Source organism: Ascaphus truei, chromosome 20, assembly GCF_040206685.1.
Source record: "Ascaphus truei isolate aAscTru1 chromosome 20, aAscTru1.hap1, whole genome shotgun sequence".
Classification (NCBI taxonomy): Eukaryota; Metazoa; Chordata; class Amphibia; order Anura; family Ascaphidae; genus Ascaphus; species Ascaphus truei.
The window spans coordinates 1,585,352-1,609,256 of NC_134502.1; the positions used below are offsets into that span (position 1 = coordinate 1,585,352).

A 23,905-nucleotide genomic window follows, 5' to 3' on the forward strand; every position below is an offset into this window, starting at 1 on the left:
CACCCACTACAGATACCCCTACTACTGCAGCACCCACTACAGTTACCCCTACTACTGTAGCACCGACTACCGTTTCCCCTACTACTGCCGCACCAACTACAGATACCCCTACTACTGCAACTCCCACAACAGATACCCCTACTACTGCAGCACCAACTACAGTTACCCCTACTACTGCAGCACCAACTACAGATACTCCTACTTTAGCACCGACTACCGTTTCCCCTACTACTGCAGCACCCACTACAGATACCCCTACTACTGCAGCACCAACTACAGTTATTCCTACTACTGCAGCACCAACTACAGATACCCCTACTACTGCTGCACCCTCTACAGTTACCCCTACTACTGTAGCACCGACTACCATTTCCCCTACTACTGCATCACCCACTACAGATACCCCTACTACTTCAGCACCAACTACAGATACCCCTACTACTGCAGCACCCACTACAGATACCCCTACTACTGCAGCACCCACTACAGATACCCTTACTACTGCAGCACCAACTACAGTTACCCCTAATACTGCAGCACCAACTACAGATACCCCAACTACTGCAGCACACACTACAGATACCCCTACTACTGCAACACCCACTACAGTTACCCCTACTACTGCAACACCCACTACAGATTCCCCTACTACAGCAGCACCAACTACAGTTATCCCTACTACTGCAACACCCACTACAGATTCCCCTACTACAGCAGCACCCACTACAGATACCCCTACTACAGCAGCACCAACTACAGATACCCCTACTACTGCAACTCCCACAACAGATACCCCTACTACTGCAGCACCAACTACAGTTACCCCTACTACTGCAGCACCAACTACAGATACCCCTACAACTGCAACACCCACTACAGATACCCCTACCACTGCAGCACCCACTACAGTTACCCCTACAACTGCAACACCCACTACAGATACCCCTACAACTGCAGCACCCACTACAGAAACTCCTACTACTGCAGCACCAACTACAGTTACCCCTACTACTGCAGCACCAACTACAGATACCCCTACAACTGCAACACCCACTACAGATACCCCTACTACTGCAGCACCAACTACAGTTACCCCTACTACTGCAGCACTAACTACAGATACCCCTACAACTGCAACACCCACTACAGATACCCCTACTACTGCAGCCCCCACTACAGATACCCCTACTACTGCAGCACCCACTACAGTTACCCCAACAACTGCAGCTCCCACAACTGATACCCCTACTACTGTAGCTCCCACTACACTTCCCCCTACTACTGCAGCACCCACTACAGATACCCCTAGTATTGCAACACCGACTACAGTTACTCCTACTACTGCAGCACCAACTACAGGTAACCCCACTACTGCAACACCCACTACAGATACCCCATCTACTGTAGCACCCACTACAGATACCCCTAGTATTGCAACACCGACTACAGTTACTCCTACTACTGCAGCACCAACTACAGGTAACCCCACTACAGCAACACACACTACAGATACCCCTACTACTGCAGCACCAACAACAGTTACCCCTACTTCTGCAGCACCAACTACAGATACCCCTACTACTGCTGAAACTACTACAGTTACCCCAACTACTTCAGCACCAACTACAGATACCCCTACTACTGCAGCACCCTCTACAATTACCCCTACTACTGTAGCACCGTCTACCGTTTCTCCTACTACTGAAGTACCTACTACAGATACCCCTACTTCTGCAACACCCACTACAGATACCCCTACTACTGCAGCTCCCACTACAATTCCCCCTACTACTGCAGCACCCACTACAGTTACCACAGCTTCTTCAGCACCCACTACACTTCCCCCTAATACGGCAGCACCCACTACAGATACCCCTACTACTGCAGCACCAACTACAGCTACCCCTACTACTGTAGCACCAACTACATCTACCCCTACTACTGTAGCACCCACTACAGTTACTCCAACTACTGCAGCTCCCACTACTGATACCGCTACTACTGTAGCTCCCACTACACTTCCCCCTACTTCTGCAGCACGAACTACAGTTACCCCTACCACTGCAGTACCAACTACTGATACCACTACTACTGCAGTACCAACTACAGATACCACTACTACTGCAACACCAACTACAGTTACCCCTACTACTGCAGCACCAACTACAGATACCCCTACAACTGCAACACCCACTACAGATACCCCTACTACTGCAGCACCCACTACAGATACCCCTACTACTGCAGCACCCACTACAGTTACCCCAACAACTGCAGCTCCCACAACTGATACCCCTACTACTGTAGCTCCCACTACACTTCCCCCTACTACTGCAGCATCCACTACAGATACCCCTAGTATTGCAACACCGACTACAGTTACTCCTACTACTGCAGCACCAACTACAGGTAACCCCACTACTGCAACACCGACTACAGATACCCCATCTACTGCAGCACCCACTACAGATACTCCTACTACAGCAACACCCACTACAGATACCCCTACTACTGCAGCACCAACAACAGTTACCCCTACTTCTGCAGCACCAACTACAGATACCCCTACTACTGCTGAAACTACTACAGTTACCCCTACTACTTCAGCACCAACTACAGATACCCCTACTACTGCAGCACCCTCTACAATTACCCCTACTACTGTAGCACCGTCTACCATTTCCCCTACTACTGCAGTACCTACTACAGATACCCCTACTACTGCAACACCCACTACAGATACCCCTACTACTGCAGCTCCCACTACAATTCCCCCTACTACTGCAGCACCCACTACAGTTACCACAGCTTCTTCAGCACCCACTACACTTCCCCCTAATACTGCTGCACCCACTACAGATACCCCTACTACTGCAGCACCAACTACAGCTACCCCTACTACTGTAGCACCCACTACAGTTACTCCAACTACTGCAGCTCCCACTACACTTCCCCCTACTACTGCAGCACCCACTACAGTTACCCCAACTACTGCAGCTCCCACTACTGATACCGCTACTACTGTAGCTCCCACTACACTTTCCCCAACTACTGTAGCACCCACTACATTTACCCCTACTACTGTAGCACGAACTACAGTTACACCTACCACTGCAGTACCAACTACAGATACCCCTACTACAACACCCTTTACAGATACCCCTACTACTGCAGCACCCACTACAGTTACCCCTACTACTGCAGCACCCACTACAGATACCCCTACTACTGTAGCACCAACTACAGCTACCCCTACTACTGCAGCACCCACTACAGTTACCCCTACTACTGTAGCACCGACTACCGTTTCCCCTACTACTGCCGCACCAACTACAGATACCCCTACTACTGCAACTCCCACAACAGTTACTCCAACTACTGCAGCTCCCACTACACTTCCCCCTACTTCTGCAGCACCAACTACAGTTACACCTACCACTGTAGTACCAACTACAGATACCCCTACTACAACACCCTTTACAGATACCCCTACTACTGCAGCACCCACTACAGTTACCCCTACTACTGCAGCACCCACTACAGATACCCCTACTACTGTAGCACCAACTACAGATACCCCTACTACTGCAGCACCCACTACAGTTACCCCTACTACTGTAGCACCGACTACCGTTTCCCCTACTACTGCCGCACCAACTACAGATACCCCTACTACTGCAACTCCCACAACAGATACCCCTACTACTGCAGCACCCACTACAGTTACTCCAACTACTGCAGCTCCCACTACACTTCCCCCTACTTCTGCATCACCAACTACAGTTACCCCTACTACTGCCTCACCCACTACAGATACCCCTACTACTGCAGCACCCACTACAGATACCCCTACTACTGCAGCACCAACTACAGTTACCCCTACTACTGCCTCACCCACTACAGATACCCCAACTTCAGCAGCACCCACTACAGATTCCCCTACTACTGCTGCACCCACGACAGATACCCCTACTTCTGCAGCTCAAAATACTATTGCAGCATCAACAACAGATACCACTACTATTAATGCAGCTCCCATTATAACTAATGTTTCTGAATCTACCACTGCAGGTACCGTGAGCAGCATTTCAGATACCTCCACATCTGGAACTACAACTGATAGCACCACCAGGGCATCTACTGAAACACCACCTACTACTGCAGCACCGACTAAAGATACCCCTACTACTGCAGCACCCACTACAGTTACCCCAACTACTGCAACACCCACTACAGATACATCTACTACTGCAGCACCCACTACAGATACCCCTACTACTGCAGCACCCACTACAGTTATCCCAACTACTGCAACACCCACTACAGATACATCTACTACTGCAGCACCCACTACAGATACATCTACTACTGCAGCACCCACTACAGTTACCCCTACAACAGCACCACTCACTACAGATACCCCTACTACTGCAGCACCAACTACAGATACTCCTACTACTTTAGCACTGACTACAGTTACCCCTACTACTGCAGCACCAACTACAGATACTCCTACTACTTTAGCCCCGACTACCGTTTCCCCTTCTACTGCAGCACCCACTACAAATACCCCTACTCCTGCAGCACCCACTACAGATACCCCTACTACTGCAACACCCACTACAGATACCCCTACCACAGCAGCACCAACTACAGATACTCCTACTACTTTAGCACCGACTACCGTTTCCCCTACTACTGCAGCACCCACTACAGTTACCCCTACTACTGCTGCACCCACTACAGTTACCCCATCTACTGTAGCACCGACTACCATTTCCCCTACTACTGCAGCACTCACTACAGATACCCTTACTACTGCAGCATCAACTACAGATACCCCTACTACAGCAGCACCTAATACAGTTACCCCAACTACATCAGCTCCCACTACCCTTCCCCCTACTACTGTAGCACCCACTACAGATACCCCTACTACTGCAGCACCCACTACAGTTACTCCAACTACTGCAGCTCCCACTACACTTCCCCGTACTACTGCAGCACCAACTACAGATAGCCCTACTACTGCAGCACCAACTACAGTTACCCCTACAACTGCAGAACCAACTACAGATACTCCTACTACTTTTGCACCGACTACCGTTTCCCCTACTACTGCAGCACCCACTACAGATACCCCTACTACTGCAGCACCCACTACAGATACCCCTACTACTGCAACACCCACTACAGATACCCCTACCACAGCAGCACCAACTACAGATACTCCTACTACTTTAGCACCGACTACCGTTTCCCCTACTCCTGCAGCACCCACTACAGTTACCCCTACTACTGCTGCACCCACTACAGTTACCCCATCTACTGTAGCACCGACTACCATTTCCCCTACTACTGCAGCACTCACTACAGATACCCCTACTACTGCAGCATCAACTACAGATACCCCTTCTACAGCAGCACCCACTACAGTTACCCCAACTACATCAGCTCCCACTACCCTTCCCCCTACTACTGTAGCACCCACTACAGATACCCCTACTACTGCAGCACCCACTACTGTTACTCCAACTACTGCATCTCCCACTACACTTCCCCCTACTACAGCAGCACCAACTACAGATACCCCTACTACTGCAGCACCAACTACAGTTACCCCTACAACTGCAGCACCAACTACAGATGCTCCTACTACTTTAGCACCGACTACCGTTTCCCCTACTACTGCAGCACCCACTACAGATACCCCTACTACTGCAGCACCCACTACAGTTACCCCTACTACTGCAGCACCACCTACAGATACCCCTACTACTGCTGCACCCTCTACAGTTACCCTTACTACTGTAGCACCGACTACCGTTTCCCCTACTACTGCATCACCCACTACAGATACCCCTACTACTTCAGCACCAACTACAGATACCCCTACTACTGCAGCACCAACTACAGATACCCCTACTACTGCAGCACACACTACAGATACCCCTACTACTGCAGCACCGACTACCGTTTCCCCTACTACTGCAGCACCAACTACAGATACCCCTACTACTGCAACTCCCACAACAGATACCCCTACAACTGCAACACCCACTACAGATACCCCTACAACTGCAGCACCCACTACAGATACCCCTACTACTGCAGCACCAACTACAGTTACCCCTACTAATGCAGCACCAACTACAGATACCCCTACAACTGCAACACCCACTACAGATACCCCTACTACTGCAGCACCAACTACAGTTACCCCTACTACTGCAGCACCAACTACAGATACCCCTACAACTGCAACACCCACTACAGATACCCCTACTACTGCAGCACCCACTACAGATACCCCTACTACTGCAGCACCCACTACAGATACCCCTACTACTGCAGCACCGACTACCGTTTCCCCTACTACAGCAGCACCAACTACAGATACCCCTACTACTGCAACTCCCACAACAGATACCCCTACAACTGCAACACCCACTACAGATACCCCTACAACTGCAGCACCCACTACAGATACCCCTACTACTGCAGCACCAACTACAGTTACCCCTACTAATGCAGCACCAACTACAGATACCCCTACAACTGCAACACCCACTACAGATACCCCTACTACTTCAGCACCAACTACAGTTACCCCTACTACTGCAGCACCAACTACAGATACCCCTACAACTGCAACACCCACTACAGATACCCCTACTACTGCAGCACCCACTACAGATACCCCTACTACTGCAGCACCCAGTACAGTTACCCCAACAACTGCAGCTTCCACTACAGATACCCCTAGTACTGCAACACCGACTACAGTTACTCCTACTACTGCAGCACCAACTACAGGTAACCCCACTACTGCAACACCCACTACAGATACCCCTACTACTAGAGCACCAACAACAGATACCCCTACTACTGCTGAAACTACTACAGTTACCCCTACTACTTCAGCACCAACTACAGATACCCCATCTACTGCAGCACCCTCTACAATTACCCCTACTACTGTAGCAGCATCTACCGTTTCCCCAACTACTGCAGCACCCACTACAGATACCCCTACTACTGCAGCACCCACTACACTACCCCCTACTACTGCAGCGCCAACTACAGATACCCCTACTACTGCAGCTCCCACTACACTTCCCCCTACTATTGCAGCACCAACTACAGACACCCCTACTACTGCAGCACCAACTACAGTTACTCCTACTACAACACCCACTGCAGTTACCACAACTTCTGCAGCACCCACTACAGATACCCCTACTACTGCAGCACCAACTACAGTTACCCCTACTACTGCAGCACCAACTACAGTTACCCCTACTACTGCAGCACCAACTACAGTTACCCCTACTACTGCAGCACCCACTACAGATACCCCTACTACTGCAGCACCAACTACAGTTACCCCTACTACTGCAGCACCAACTACAGTTACCCCTACTACTGCAGCACCAAATATAGTTACCCCTACTACTGCAGCACCCACTACAGATACCCCTACTACTGCAACACCCACTACAGATTCCCCATCTACTGCAGCACCCACTACAGTTACCCCTACTACTGCAACACCAACTACAGATACCCCTACTACTGCTGCACCCACTACAGTTACCCCTACTACTGTAGCACCGACTACCATTTCCCCTATTACTGCAGCACCCACTACAGATACCCCTACTACTGCAGTACCCACTACAGTTACTTCAACTACTGCAGCTCTCACTACACTTCCCCCTACTACTGCAGCACCAACTACAGTTACCCCTACTACTGCAGCACTCACTACAGTTACTCCTACTACTTTAGCACCGACTACCGTTTCCCCTACTACTGCAGCACCCACTACAGATACCCCTACTACTGCAGCACCCACTACAGTTACCCCTACTACTGCAGCACTCACTACAGTTACTCCTACTACTTTAGCACCGACTACCGTTTCCCCTACTACTGTAGCACCCACTACAGTTACCCCAACTACTGCAGCACCCACTTCAGATACCCCTACTTCTGGAGCACCCACTACAGATACCCCTACTACTGCAGCACCAACTACAGTTACCCCTACTACTGCAGCACTAACTACAGATACCCCTACTACTGCTGCACCCACTTCAGTTACCCCTAGTACTGTAGCATCGACTACCATTTCCCCTACTACTGCTGCACCCACTACTGATACCACTACTACTGTAGCTCCCACTACACTTCCCCCTACTACTGCAGCACCCTCTACAATTACCCCTACTACTTTAGCACCCACTACAGTTACCCCTACCACTGCCTTACCAACTACAGATACCCCTACTACTGCAACACCAACTACAGATACCCCTACTACTGCAGCACCAACTACGGTTACACCTACCACTGCAGTACCAACTACAGATACCCTTACTACAACACCCTTTACAGATACCCCTACTACTGCAGCACCCACTACAGTTACCCCTACTACTGTAGCACCAACTACAGCTACCCCTACTACTGCAGCACCCACTACAGTTATCCCTAGTACTTTAACATCAACTACAGTTACCCCTACCACTGCAGTTCCAACAAAAGATACCCCTACTACAACACCAACTACAGCTACCCCTACTACTGCAGCACCAACTACAGTTACTCCTACTACAACACCCACTGCAGTTACCACAACTTCTGCAGCACCCACTACAGATACCCCTACTACTGAAGCACCAACTACAGTTACCCCTACCACTGCAGTACCAACTACAGATACCCCTACTACAACACCCACTGCAGTTACCACAACTTCTGCAGTACCCACTACAGATACCCCTACTACTGCAGCACCAAATATAGTTACCCCTACTACTGCAGCACCCACTACAGATACCCCTACTACTTCAGCACCAACTACAGATACCCCTACTAATGCAGCACCAACTACAGATACCCCTACTACTGCAGCACCCACTACAGATACCCCTACTACTGTAGCACCGACTATCGTTTCCCCTACTACTGCAGCACCAACTACAGATACCCCTACTACTGCAACTCCCACAACAGATACCCCTACTACTGCAGCACCAACTACAGTTACCCCTACTACTGCAGCACCAACTACAGATACCCCTACAACTGCAACACCCACTACAGATACCCCTACAACTGCAGCACCCACTACAGATACCCCTACTACTGCAGCACCAACTACAGTTACCCCTACTAATGCAGCACCAACTACAGATACCCCTACAACTGCAACACCCACTACAGATACCCCTACTACTGCAGCACCCACTACAGTTACCCCTACAACAGCACCACTCACTACAGATACCCCTACTACTGCAGCACCAACTACAGATACTCCTACTACTTTTGCACTGACTACAGTTACCCCTACTACTGCAGCACCAACTACAGATACTCCTACTACTTTAGCCCCGACTACCGTTTCCCCTTCTACTGCAGCACCCACTACAAATACCCCTACTCCTGCAGCACCCACTACAGATACCCCTACTACTGCAACACCCACTACAGATACCCCTACCACAGCAGCACCAACTACAGATACTCCTACTACTTTAGCACCGACTACCGTTTCCCCTACTACTGCAGCACCCACTACAGTTACCCCTACTACTGCTGCACCCACTACAGTTACCCCATCTACTGTAGCACCGAATACCATTTCCCCTACTACTGCAGCACTCACTACAGATACCCCTACTACTGCAGCATCAACTACAGATACCCCTACTACAGCAGCACCTAATACAGTTACCCCAACTACATCAGCTCCCACTACCCTTCCCCCTACTACTGTAGCACCCACTACAGATACCCCTACTACTGCAGCACCCACTACAGTTACTCCAACTACTGCAGCTCCCACTACACTTTCCCGTACTACTGCAGCACCAACTACAGATAGCCCTACTACTGCAGCACCAACTACAGTTACCCCTACAACTGCAGAACCAACTACAGATACTCCTACTACTTTTGCACCGACTACCGTTTCCCCTACTACTGCAGCACCCACTACAGATACCCCTACTACTGCAGCACCCACTACAGATACCCCTACTACTGCAACACCCACTACAGATACCCCTACCACAGCAGCACCAACTACAGATACTCCTACTACTTTAGCACCGACTACCGTTTCCCCTACTCCTGCAGCACCCACTACAGTTACCCCTACTACTGCTGCACCCACTACAGTTACCCCATCTACTGTAGCACCGACTACCATTTCCCCTACTACTGCAGCACTCACTACAGATACCCCTACTACTGCAGCATCAACTACAGATACCCCTTCTACAGCAGCACCCACTACAGTTACCCCAACTACATCAGCTCCCACTACCCTTCCCCCTACTACTGTAGCACCCACTACAGATACCCCTACTACTGCAGCACCCACTACTGTTACTCCAACTACTGCATCTCCCACTACACTTCCCCCTACTACAGCAGCACCAACTACAGATACCCCTACTACTGCAGCACCAACTACAGTTACCCCTACAACTGCAGCACCAACTACAGATGCTCCTACTACTTTAGCACCGACTACCGTTTCCCCTACTACTGCAGCACCCACTACAGATACCCCTACTACTGCAGCACCCACTACAGTTACCCCTACTACTGCAGCACCACCTACAGATACCCCTACTACTGCTGCACCCTCTACAGTTACCCTTACTACTGTTGCACCGACTACCGTTTCCCCTACTACTGCATCACCCACTACAGATACCCCTACTACTTCAGCACCAACTACAGATACCCCTACTACTGCAGCACCAACTACAGATACCCCTACTACTGCAGCACACACTACAGATACCCCTACTACTGCAGCACCGACTACCGTTTCCCCTACTACTGCAGCACCAACTACAGATACCCCTACTACTGCAACTCCCACAACAGATACCCCTACAACTGCAACACCCACTACAGATACCCCTACAACTGCAGCACCCACTACAGATACCCCTACTACTGCAGCACCAACTACAGTTACCCCTACTAATGCAGCACCAACTACAGATACCCCTACAACTGCAACACCCACTACAGATACCCCTACTACTGCAGCACCAACTACAGTTACCCCTACTACTGCAGCACCAACTACAGATACCCCTACAACTGCAACACCCACTACAGATACCCCTACTACTGCAGCACCCACTACAGATACCCCTACTACTGCAGCACCCACTACAGATACCCCTACTACTGCAGCACCGACTACCGTTTCCCCTACTACAGCAGCACCAACTACAGATACCCCTACTACTGCAACTCCCACAACAGATACCCCTACAACTGCAACACCCACTACAGATACCCCTACAACTGCAGCACCCACTACAGATACCCCTACTACTGCAGCACCAACTACAGTTACCCCTACTAATGCAGCACCAACTACAGATACCCCTACAACTGCAACACCCACTACAGATACCCCTACTACTTCAGCACCAACTACAGTTACCCCTACTACTGCAGCACCAACTACAGATACCCCTACAACTGCAACACCCACTACAGATACCCCTACTACTGCAGCACCCACTACAGATACCCCTACTACTGCAGCACCCAGTACAGTTACCCCAACAACTGCAGCTTCCACTACAGATACCCCTAGTACTGCAACACCGACTACAGTTACTCCTACTACTGCAGCACCAACTACAGGTAACCCCACTACTGCAACACCCACTACAGATACCCCTACTACTAGAGCACCAACAACAGATACCCCTACTACTGCTGAAACTACTACAGTTACCCCTACTACTTCAGCACCAACTACAGATACCCCATCTACTGCAGCACCCTCTACAATTACCCCTACTACTGTAGCAGCATCTACCGTTTCCCCAACTACTGCAGCACCCACTACAGATACCCCTACTACTGCAGCACCCACTACACTACCCCCTACTACTGCAGCGCCAACTACAGATACCCCTACTACTGCAGCTCCCACTACACTTCCCCCTACTATTGCAGCACCAACTACAGACACCCCTACTACTGCAGCACCAACTACAGTTACTCCTACTACAACACCCACTGCAGTTACCACAACTTCTGCAGCACCCACTACAGATACCCCTACTACTGCAGCACCAACTACAGTTACCCCTACTACTGCAGCACCAACTACAGTTACCCCTACTACTGCAGCACCAACTACAGTTACCCCTACTACTGCAGCACCCACTACAGATACCCCTACTACTGCAGCACCAACTACAGTTACCCCTACTACTGCAGCACCAACTACAGTTACCCCTACTACTGCAGCACCAAATATAGTTACCCCTACTACTGCAGCACCCACTACAGATACCCCTACTACTGCAACACCCACTACAGATTCCCCATCTACTGCAGCACCCACTACAGTTACCCCTACTACTGCAACACCAACTACAGATACCCCTACTACTGCTGCACCCACTACAGTTACCCCTACTACTGTAGCACCGACTACCATTTCCCCTATTACTGCAGCACCCACTACAGATACCCCTACTACTGCAGTACCCACTACAGTTACTTCAACTACTGCAGCTCTCACTACACTTCCCCCTACTACTGCAGCACCAACTACAGTTACCCCTACTACTGCAGCACTCACTACAGTTACTCCTACTACTTTAGCACCGACTACCGTTTCCCCTACTACTGCAGCACCCACTACAGATACCCCTACTACTGCAGCACCCACTACAGTTACCCCTACTACTGCAGCACTCACTACAGTTACTCCTACTACTTTAGCACCGACTACCGTTTCCCCTACTACTGTAGCACCCACTACAGTTACCCCAACTACTGCAGCACCCACTTCAGATACCCCTACTTCTGAAGCACCCACTACAGATACCCCTACTACTGCAGCACCAACTACAGTTACCCCTACTACTGCAGCACTAACTACAGATACCCCTACTACTGCTGCACCCACTTCAGTTACCCCTAGTACTGTAGCATCGACTACCATTTCCCCTACTACTGCTGCACCCACTACTGATACCACTACTACTGTAGCTCCCACTACACTTCCCCCTACTACTGCAGCACCCTCTACAATTACCCCTACTACTTTAGCACCCACTACAGTTACCCCTACCACTGCCTTACCAACTACAGATACCCCTACTACTGCAACACCAACTACAGATACCCCTACTACTGCAGCACCAACTACGGTTACACCTACCACTGCAGTACCAACTACAGATACCCCTACTACAACACCCTTTACAGATACCCCTACTACTGCAGCACCCACTACAGTTACCCCTACTACTGTAGCACCAACTACAGCTACCCCTACTACTGCAGCACCAACTACAGTTACTCCTACTACAACACCCACTGCAGTTACCACAACTTCTGCAGCACCCACTACAGATACCCCTACTACTGAAGCACCAACTACAGTTACCCCTACCACTGCAGTACCAACTACAGATACCCCTACTACAACACCCACTGCAGTTACCACAACTTCTGCAGTACCCACTACAGATACCCCTACTACTGCAGCACCAAATATAGTTACCCCTACTACTGCAGCACCCACTACAGATACCCCTACTACTTCAGCACCAACTACAGATACCCCTACTAATGCAGCACCAACTACAGATACCCCTTCTACTGCAGCACCCACTACAGATACCCCTACTACTGTAGCACCGACTATCGTTTCCCCTACTACTGCAGCACCAACTACAGATACCCCTACTACTGCAACTCCCACAACAGATACCCCTACTACTGCAGCACCAACTACAGTTACCCCTACTACTGCAGCACCAACTACAGATACCCCTACAACTGCAACACCCACTACAGATACCCCTACAACTGCAGCACCCACTACAGATACCCCTACTACTGCAGCACCAACTACAGTTACCCCTACTAATGCAGCACCAACTACAGATACCCCTACAACTGCAACACCCACTACAGATACCCCTACTACTGCAGCACCAACTACAGTTACCCCTACTAGTGCAGCACCAACTACAGATACCCCTACAACTGCAACACCCACTACAGTTACTCCTACTACAGCAGCACCAACTACAGGTAACCCCACTACTGCAACACCCACTACAGATACCCCATCTACTGCAGCACCCACTACAGATACTCCTACTACAGCAACACCGACTACAGATACCCCTACTACTACAGCAGCAACAACAGTTACCCCTACTTCTGCAGCAAAAACTACAGATACCCCTACTACTGCTGAAACTACTACAGTTACCCCTACTACTTCAGTACCAACTACAGATACCCCTACTACTGCAGCACCCTCTACAATTACCCCTACTACTGTAGCAGCGTCTACCGTTTCCCCTACTACTGCAGCACCCACTACAGATACCCCTACTACTGCAGCACACACTACACTACCCCCTACTACTGCAGCGCCAACTACAGATACCCCTACTACTGCAGTTCCCACTACACTTCCCCCTACAACTGCAGCACCAACTACAGACACCCCTACTACTGCAGCACCAACTACAGTTACTCCTACTACAACACCCACTGCAGTTACCACAACTTCTGCAGCACCCACTACAGATACCCCTACTACTGCAGCACCAACTACAGTTACCCCTACCACTGCAGTACCAACTACAGATACCCCTACTACAACACCCTTTACAGATACCCCTACTACTGCAGCACCCACTACAGTTACCCCTACTACTGTAGCACCAACTACAGCTACCCCTACTACTGCAGCACCCACTACAGTTACTCCTATTACTGCAGCTCCCACTACACTTCCCCTTACTACTGCAGCACCAACTACAGATACCCCTACTACTGCAGCACCAACTACAGTTATCCCTACTACTGCAGTACCAACAAAAGATACCCCTACTACAACACCCACTACAGATACCCCTACTACTGCAGCATCAACTACAGATACCCGTACTACTGCTTCACCCACTACAGTTACCCCTACTACTGTAGCACCGACTACTGTTTCCCCTTCTACTGTAGCACCCACTACAGTTACCCCTACTACTGCAGCACCAACTACAGATACCCCTACTACTGCAGCACCCACTACAGTTACCCCTACTACTGCAGCACTCACTACAGTTACTCCTACTACTTTAGCACCGACTACCGTTTCCCCTACTACTGTAGCACCCACTACAGTTACCCCAACTACTGCAGCACCCACTTCAGATACCCCTACTTCTGAAGCACCCACTACAGATACCCCTACTACTGCAGCACCAACTACAGTTACCCCTACTACTGCAGCACTAACTACAGATACCCCTACTACTGCTGCACCCACTTCAGTTACCCCTAGTACTGTAGCATCGACTACCATTTCCCCTACTACTGCTGCACCCACTACTGATACCACTACTACTGTAGCTCCCACTACACTTCCCCCTACTACTGCAGCACCCTCTACAATTACCCCTACTACTTTAGCACCCACTACAGTTACCCCTACCACTGCCTTACCAACTACAGATACCCCTACTACTGCAACACCAACTACAGATACCCCTACTACTGCAGCACCAACTACGGTTACACCTACCACTGCAGTACCAACTACAGATACCCCTACTACAACACCCTTTACAGATACCCCTACTACTGCAGCACCCACTACAGTTACCCCTACTACTGTAGCACCAACTACAGCTACCCCTACTACTGCAGCACCAACTACAGTTACTCCTACTACAACACCCACTGCAGTTACCACAACTTCTGCAGCACCCACTACAGATACCCCTACTACTGAAGCACCAACTACAGTTACCCCTACCACTGCAGTACCAACTACAGATACCCCTACTACAACACCCACTGCAGTTACCACAACTTCTGCAGTACCCACTACAGATACCCCTACTACTGCAGCACCAAATATAGTTACCCCTACTACTGCAGCACCCACTACAGATACCCCTACTACTTCAGCACCAACTACAGATACCCCTACTAATGCAGCACCAACTACAGATACCCCTTCTACTGCAGCACCCACTACAGATACCCCTACTACTGTAGCACCGACTATCGTTTCCCCTACTACTGCAGCACCAACTACAGATACCCCTACTACTGCAACTCCCACAACAGATACCCCTACTACTGCAGCACCAACTACAGTTACCCCTACTACTGCAGCACCAACTACAGATACCCCTACAACTGCAACACCCACTACAGATACCCCTACAACTGCAGCACCCACTACAGATACCCCTACTACTGCAGCACCAACTACAGTTACCCCTACTAATGCAGCACCAACTACAGATACCCCTACAACTGCAACACCCACTACAGATACCCCTACTACTGCAGCACCAACTACAGTTACCCCTACTAGTGCAGCACCAACTACAGATACCCCTACAACTGCAACACCCACTACAGTTACTCCTACTACAGCAGCACCAACTACAGGTAACCCCACTACTGCAACACCCACTACAGATACCCCATCTACTGCAGCACCCACTACAGATACTCCTACTACAGCAACACCGACTACAGATACCCCTACTACTACAGCAGCAACAACAGTTACCCCTACTTCTGCAGCAAAAACTACAGATACCCCTACTACTGCTGAAACTACTACAGTTACCCCTACTACTTCAGTACCAACTACAGATACCCCTACTACTGCAGCACCCTCTACAATTACCCCTACTACTGTAGCAGCGTCTACCGTTTCCCCTACTACTGCAGCACCCACTACAGATACCCCTACTACTGCAGCACACACTACACTACCCCCTACTACTGCAGCGCCAACTACAGATACCCCTACTACTGCAGTTCCCACTACACTTCCCCCTACAACTGCAGCACCAACTACAGACACCCCTACTACTGCAGCACCAACTACAGTTACTCCTACTACAACACCCACTGCAGTTACCACAACTTCTGCAGCACCCACTACAGATACCCCTACTACTGCAGCACCAACTACAGTTACCCCTACCACTGCAGTACCAACTACAGATACCCCTACTACAACACCCTTTACAGATACCCCTACTACTGCAGCACCCACTACAGTTACCCCTACTACTGTAGCACCAACTACAGCTACCCCTACTACTGCAGCACCCACTACAGTTACTCCTATTACTGCAGCTCCCACTACACTTCCCCTTACTACTGCAGCACCAACTACAGATACCCCTACTACTGCAGCACCAACTACAGTTATCCCTACTACTGCAGTACCAACAAAAGATACCCCTACTACAACACCCACTACAGATACCCCTACTACTGCAGCATCAACTACAGATACCCGTACTACTGCTTCACCCACTACAGTTACCCCTACTACTGTAGCACCGACTACTGTTTCCCCTTCTACTGTAGCACCCACTACAGTTACCCCTACTACTGCAGCACCAACTACAGATACCCCTACTACTGCAGCACCAACTACAGATACCCGTACTACTGCAGCACCCACTACGGATACCCCTACTACTGCAGCACCCACTACACTACCCCCTACTACTGCAGTGCCAACTACAGATACCCCTACTACTGCAGCTCCCACTACACTTCCCCCTACTACTGCAGCACCAACTACAGATACCCCTACTACTGCAGCACCAACTACAGATACCCGTACTACTGCAGCACCCACTACAGATACCCCTACTACTGCAGCACCAACTACAGTTACCCCTACCACTGCAGTACCAACTACAGATACCCCTACTACAACACCCACTGCAGTTACCACAACTTCTGCAGCACCCACTACAGATACCCCTACTACTGAAGCACCAACTACAGTTACCCCTACCACTGCAGTACCAACTACAGATACCCCTACTACAACACCCACTGCAGTTACCACAACTTCTGCAGTACCCACTACAGATACCCCTACTACTGCAGCACCAAATATAGTTACCCCTACTACTGCAGCACCCACTACAGATACCCCTACTACTTCAGCACCAACTACAGATACCCCTACTAATGCAGCACCAACTACAGATACCCCTACTACTGCAGCACCCACTACAGATACCCCTACTACTGTAGCACCGACTATCGTTTCCCCTACTACTGCAGCACCAACTACAGATACCCCTACTACTGCAACTCCCACAACAGATACCCCTACTACTGCAGCACCAACTACAGTTACCCCTACTACTGCAGCACCAACTACAGATACCCCTACAACTGCAACACCCACTACAGATACCCCTACAACTGCAGCACCCACTACAGATACCCCTACTACTGCAGCACCAACTACAGTTACCCCTACTAATGCAGCACCAACTACAGATACCCCTACAACTGCAACACCCACTACAGATACCCCTACTACTGCAGCACCAACTACAGTTACCCCTACTAGTGCAGCACCAACTACAGATACCCCTACAACTGCAACACCCACTACAGTTACTCCTACTACAGCAGCACCAACTACAGGTAACCCCACTACTGCAACACCCACTACAGATACCCCATCTACTGCAGCACCCACTACAGATACTCCTACTACAGCAACACCGACTACAGATACCCCTACTACTACAGCAGCAACAACAGTTACCCCTACTTCTGCAGCAAAAACTACAGATACCCCTACTACTGCTGAAACTACTACAGTTACCCCTACTACTTCAGTACCAACTACAGATACCCCTACTACTGCAGCACCCTCTACAATTACCCCTACTACTGTAGCAGCGTCTACCGTTTCCCCTACTACTGCAGCACCCACTACAGATACCCCTACTACTGCAGCACACACTACACTACCCCCTACTACTGCAGCGCCAACTACAGATACCCCTACTACTGCAGTTCCCACTACACTTCCCCCTACAACTGCAGCACCAACTACAGACACCCCTACTACTGCAGCACCAACTACAGTTACTCCTACTACAACACCCACTGCAGTTACCACAACTTCTGCAGCACCCACTACAGATACCCCTACTACTGCAGCACCAACTACAGTTACCCCTACCACTGCAGTACCAACTACAGATACCCCTACTACAACACCCTTTACAGATACCACTACTACTGCAGCACCCACTACAGTTACCCCTACTACTGTAGCACCAACTACAGCTACCCCTACTACTGCAGCACCCACTACAGTTACTCCTATTACTGCAGCTCCCACTACACTTCCCCTTACTACTGCAGCACCAACTACAGATACCCCTACTACTGCAGCACCAACTACAGTTATCCCTACTACTGCAGTACCAACAAAAGATACCCCTACTACAACACCCACTACAGATACCCCTACTACTGCAGCATCAACTACAGATACCCGTACTACTGCTTCACCCACTACAGTTACCCCTACTACTGTAGCACCGACTACTGTTTCCCCTTCTACTGTAGCACCCACTACAGTTACCCCTACTACTGCAGCACCAACTACAGATACCCCTACTACTGCAGCACCAACTACAGATACCCGTACTACTGCAGCACCCACTACGGATACCCCTACTACTGCAGCACCCACTACACTACCCCCTACTACTGCAGTGCCAACTACAGATACCCCTACTACTGCAGCTCCCACTACACTTCCCCCTACTACTGCAGCACCAACTACAGATACCCCTACTACTGCAGCACCAACTACAGATACCCGTACTACTGCAGCACCCACTACAGATACCCCTACTACTGCAGCACCCACTACACTACCCCCTACTACTGCAGTGCCAACTACAGATACCCCTACTACTGCAGCTCCCACTACACTTCCCCCTACTACTGCAGCACCAACTACAGACACCCATACTACTGCAGCACCAACTACAGTTACTCCTACTACAACACCCACTGCAGTTACCACAACTTCTGCAGCACCCACTACAGATACCCCTACTACTGCAGCACTAAATATAGTTACCCCTACTACTGCAGCACCCACTACAGATACCCCTACTACTGTAGCACCCACTACAGTTACCCCTACTACTGCAACACCCACTACAGATACCCCTACTACTGCAGCTCCCACTACACTTCCCCCTACTACTGCAGCACCCACTACAGATACCCCTACTACTGCAGTACCCACTACAGTTACTCCAACTACTGCAGCTCCCACTACACTTCCCCCTACTACTGCAGCACCAACTACAGTTACCCCTACTACTGCAGCACTCACTACAGTTACTCCTACTATTTTAGCACCGACTACCGTTTCCCCTACTACTGCAGCACCTACTACAGATACCCCTACTACTGCAGCATCCACTTCAGATACCCCTACTACTGCAGCACCCACTACAGTTACCCCTACTACTGCAGCAGTCACTACAGTAGTTACTCCTACTACTTTAGCACCGACTACCGTTTCCCCTACTACTGTAGCACCCACTACAGTTACCCCAACTACTGCAGCACCCACTTCAGATACCCATACTTCTGCAGCACCCACTACAGATACCTCTACTACTGCAGCACCAACTACAGTTACCCCTACTACTGCAGCACTAACTACAGATACCCCTACTACTGCTGCACCCACTTCAGTTACCCCTACTACTGTAGCATCGACTACCATTTCCCCTACTACTGTAGCAACCACTACAGATACCCCTACTACTGCAGCTCCCACTACTGATACCCCTACTACTGCAGCACCCACTACACTTCCCCCTACTAGTGCAGCACCCACTACAGATACCCCTAGTACTGCAACACCGACTACAGTTACTCCTACTACTGCAGCACCAACTACAGTTACCCCTACTACTGCAACACCCACTACAGATACCCCATCTACTGCAGCACCCACAACAGATACTCCTACTACAGCAGCACCCACTACAGATACCCCTACTACTGCAGCACCAACTACAGTTACCCCTACCACTGCCTTACCAACTACAGATACCCCTACTACGGCAACACCCACCACAGATACCTCATCTACTGCAGCACCCACTACAGTTACCCCAACAACTGCATCTCCCACTACTGATACCCCTACTACTGCAGCACCCACTACACTTCCCCCTACAACTGCAGCACCAACAACAGTTATCCCTACTTCTGCAGCACCAACTACAAATACCCCTACTACTGCTGAAACCACTACAGTTACCCCTACTACTTCAGCACCCACTACAGATACACCTACTACTGCAGCATCCTCTACAATTACCCCTACTACTGTAACACCGACTACCGTTTCCCCTACTACTGCCGCACCCACTACAGATACCCCTACTACTGCAACACCCACTACAGATACCCCTACTACTGCAGCACCAACTACAGATACCCCTACTATTGCAGCACCCACTACAGTTACTCCAACTAATGCAGCTCCCACTACACTTCCCCCTACTACTGCAGCACCAACTACAGATACCCCTACTACTGCAGCACCAACTACTGTTACCCCAACTACTGCAGCTCCCACTACTGATACCGCTACTACTGTAGCTCCCACTACACTTCCCCCTACTACTGCAGCACCCTCTACAATTACCCCTACTACTGTAGCACTCACTACATTTTCCCCTACCACTGCAGTACCAACTACAGATACCTCTACTACTGCAGCACCAACTACAGATACCTCTACTACTGCAGCACCAACTACAGATACCTCTACTGCTGCAGCACCAACTACAGTTACCCCTACTACTGCTGCACAAACTACAGCTACTCCTACTACTTTAGCAGCGACTACAGTTACCCCTACCACTGCAATACCAACTACAGATACCCCTACTACAACACCCACTACAGATACCCCTACTACTGCAGCTCCCACTACACTTCCCCCTACTACTGCAGCACCCACTACAGATACACCTACTACTGCAGCACCCACTACAGTTACCCCTACTACTGCAGCTCCCACTACTGATACCCCTACTACTGTAGCTCCCACTACACTTCCCCCTACTACTGCAGCACCAACTAGAGTTACCCCTACCACTGCAGTACCAACTACAGATACCCCTACTACAACACCCACTGCAGTTACCACAACTTCTGCAGTACCCACTACAGTTACCCCTACTACTGCAGCACCAAATATAGTTACCCCTACTACTGCAGCACCCACTACAGATACCCCTACTACTGCAACACCCACTACAGATTCCCCATCTACTGCAGCACCCACTACAGTTACCCCTACTACTGCTGCACCCACTACAGTTACCCCTACTACTGTAGCACCCACTACAGTTACCCCTACTACTGCAACACCCACTACAGATACCCCTACTACTGCAGCACCAACTACAGATACCCCTACTATTGCAGCACCCACTACAGTTACTCCAACTAATGCAGCTCCCACTACACTTCCCCCTACTACTGCAGCACCAACTACAGATACCCCTACTACTGCAGCACCAACTACTGTTACCCCAACTACTGCAGCTCCCACTACTGATACCGCTACTACTGTAGCTCCCACTACACTTCCCCCTACTACTGCAGCACCCTCTACAATTACCCCTACTACTGTAGCACTCACTACATTTTCCCCTACCACTGCAGTACCAACTACAGATACCTCTACTACTGCAGCACCAACTACAGATACCTCTACTACTGCAGCACCAACTACAGATACCTCTACTACTGCAGCACCAACTACAGTTACCCCTACTACTGCTGCACAAACTACAGCTACTCCTACTACTTTAGCAGCGACTACAGTTACCCCTACCACTGCAATACCAACTACAGATACCCCTACTACAACACCCACTACAGATACCCCTACTACTGCAGCTCCCACTACACTTCCCCCTACTACTGCAGCACCCACTACAGATACACCTACTACTGCAGCACCCACTACAGTTACCCCTACTACTGTAGCTCCCACTACACTTCCCCCTACTACTGCAGCACCAACTACAGTTACCCCTACCACTGCAGTACCAACTACAGATACCCCTACTACAACACCCACTGCAGTTACCACAACTTCTGCAGTACCCACTACAGTTACCCCTACTACTGCAGCACCAAATATAGTTACCCCTACTACTGCAGCACCCACTACAGATACCCCTACTACTGCAACACCCACTACAGATTCCCCATCTACTGCAGCTCCCACTACTGATACCCCTACTACTGTAGCTCCCACTACACTTCCCCCTACTACTGCAGCACCAACTACAGTTACCCCTACCACTGCAGTACCAACTACAGATACCCCTACTACAACACCCACTGCAGTTACCACAACTTCTGCAGTACCCACTACAGTTACCCCTACTACTGCAGCACCAAATATAGTTACCCCTACTACTGCAGCACCCACTACAGATACCCCTACTACTGCAACACCCACTACAGATTCCCCATCTACTGCAGCACCCACTACAGTTACCCCTACTACTGCTGCACCCACTACAGTTACCCCTACTACTGTAGCACCCACTACAGTTACCCCTACTACTGCAACACCCACTACAGATACACCTACTACTGCAGCACCCACTACAGTTACCCCTACTACTGCAGCTCCCACTACTGATACCCCTACTACTGTAGCTCCCACTACACTTCCCCCTACTACTGCAGCACCCTCTACAATTACCCCTACTACTGTAGCACTCACTACATTTTCCCCTACCACTGCAGTACCAACTACAGATACCTCTACTACTGCAGCACCAACTACAGATACCTCTACTACTGCAGCACCAACTACAGATACCTCTACTACTGCAGCACAAACTACAGTTACCCCTACTACTGCTGCACAAACTACAGCTACTCCTACTACTTTAGCAGCGACTACAGTTACCCCTACCACTGCAATACCAACTACAGATACCCCTACTAC

At 50.0% G+C, this 23,905-nt stretch overlaps 1 protein-coding gene and 1 long non-coding RNA gene across 2 annotated transcripts in view; both read left to right on the plus strand.

Annotated features, from left to right (window-relative positions):
• The window catches only part of LOC142471342 (uncharacterized), a 52,954-nt gene that overhangs the window by 18,501 nt on the left and 10,548 nt on the right, over positions 1–23,905 (plus strand). The window lies entirely within an intron of this gene.
• Positions 1–23,905, plus strand: part of LOC142471340 (uncharacterized) — a gene marked incomplete at its 5' end in the record, with an annotated part of 37,987 nt that overhangs the window by 6,796 nt on the left and 7,286 nt on the right. The window contains 10 exons of the mRNA XM_075578166.1: positions 1,044–1,097; positions 1,678–1,681; positions 1,948–2,096; positions 7,548–7,670; positions 8,114–8,117; positions 8,431–8,768; positions 9,216–9,410; positions 11,642–11,691; positions 11,738–11,886; positions 12,517–12,677. Of these exons, the coding sequence (XP_075434281.1) occupies positions 1,044–1,097; positions 1,678–1,681; positions 1,948–2,096; positions 7,548–7,670; positions 8,114–8,117; positions 8,431–8,768; positions 9,216–9,410; positions 11,642–11,691; positions 11,738–11,886; positions 12,517–12,677 (1,227 nt within the window). The remainder of the gene's footprint in view (positions 1–1,043; positions 1,098–1,677; positions 1,682–1,947; positions 2,097–7,547; positions 7,671–8,113; positions 8,118–8,430; positions 8,769–9,215; positions 9,411–11,641; positions 11,692–11,737; positions 11,887–12,516; positions 12,678–23,905) is intronic.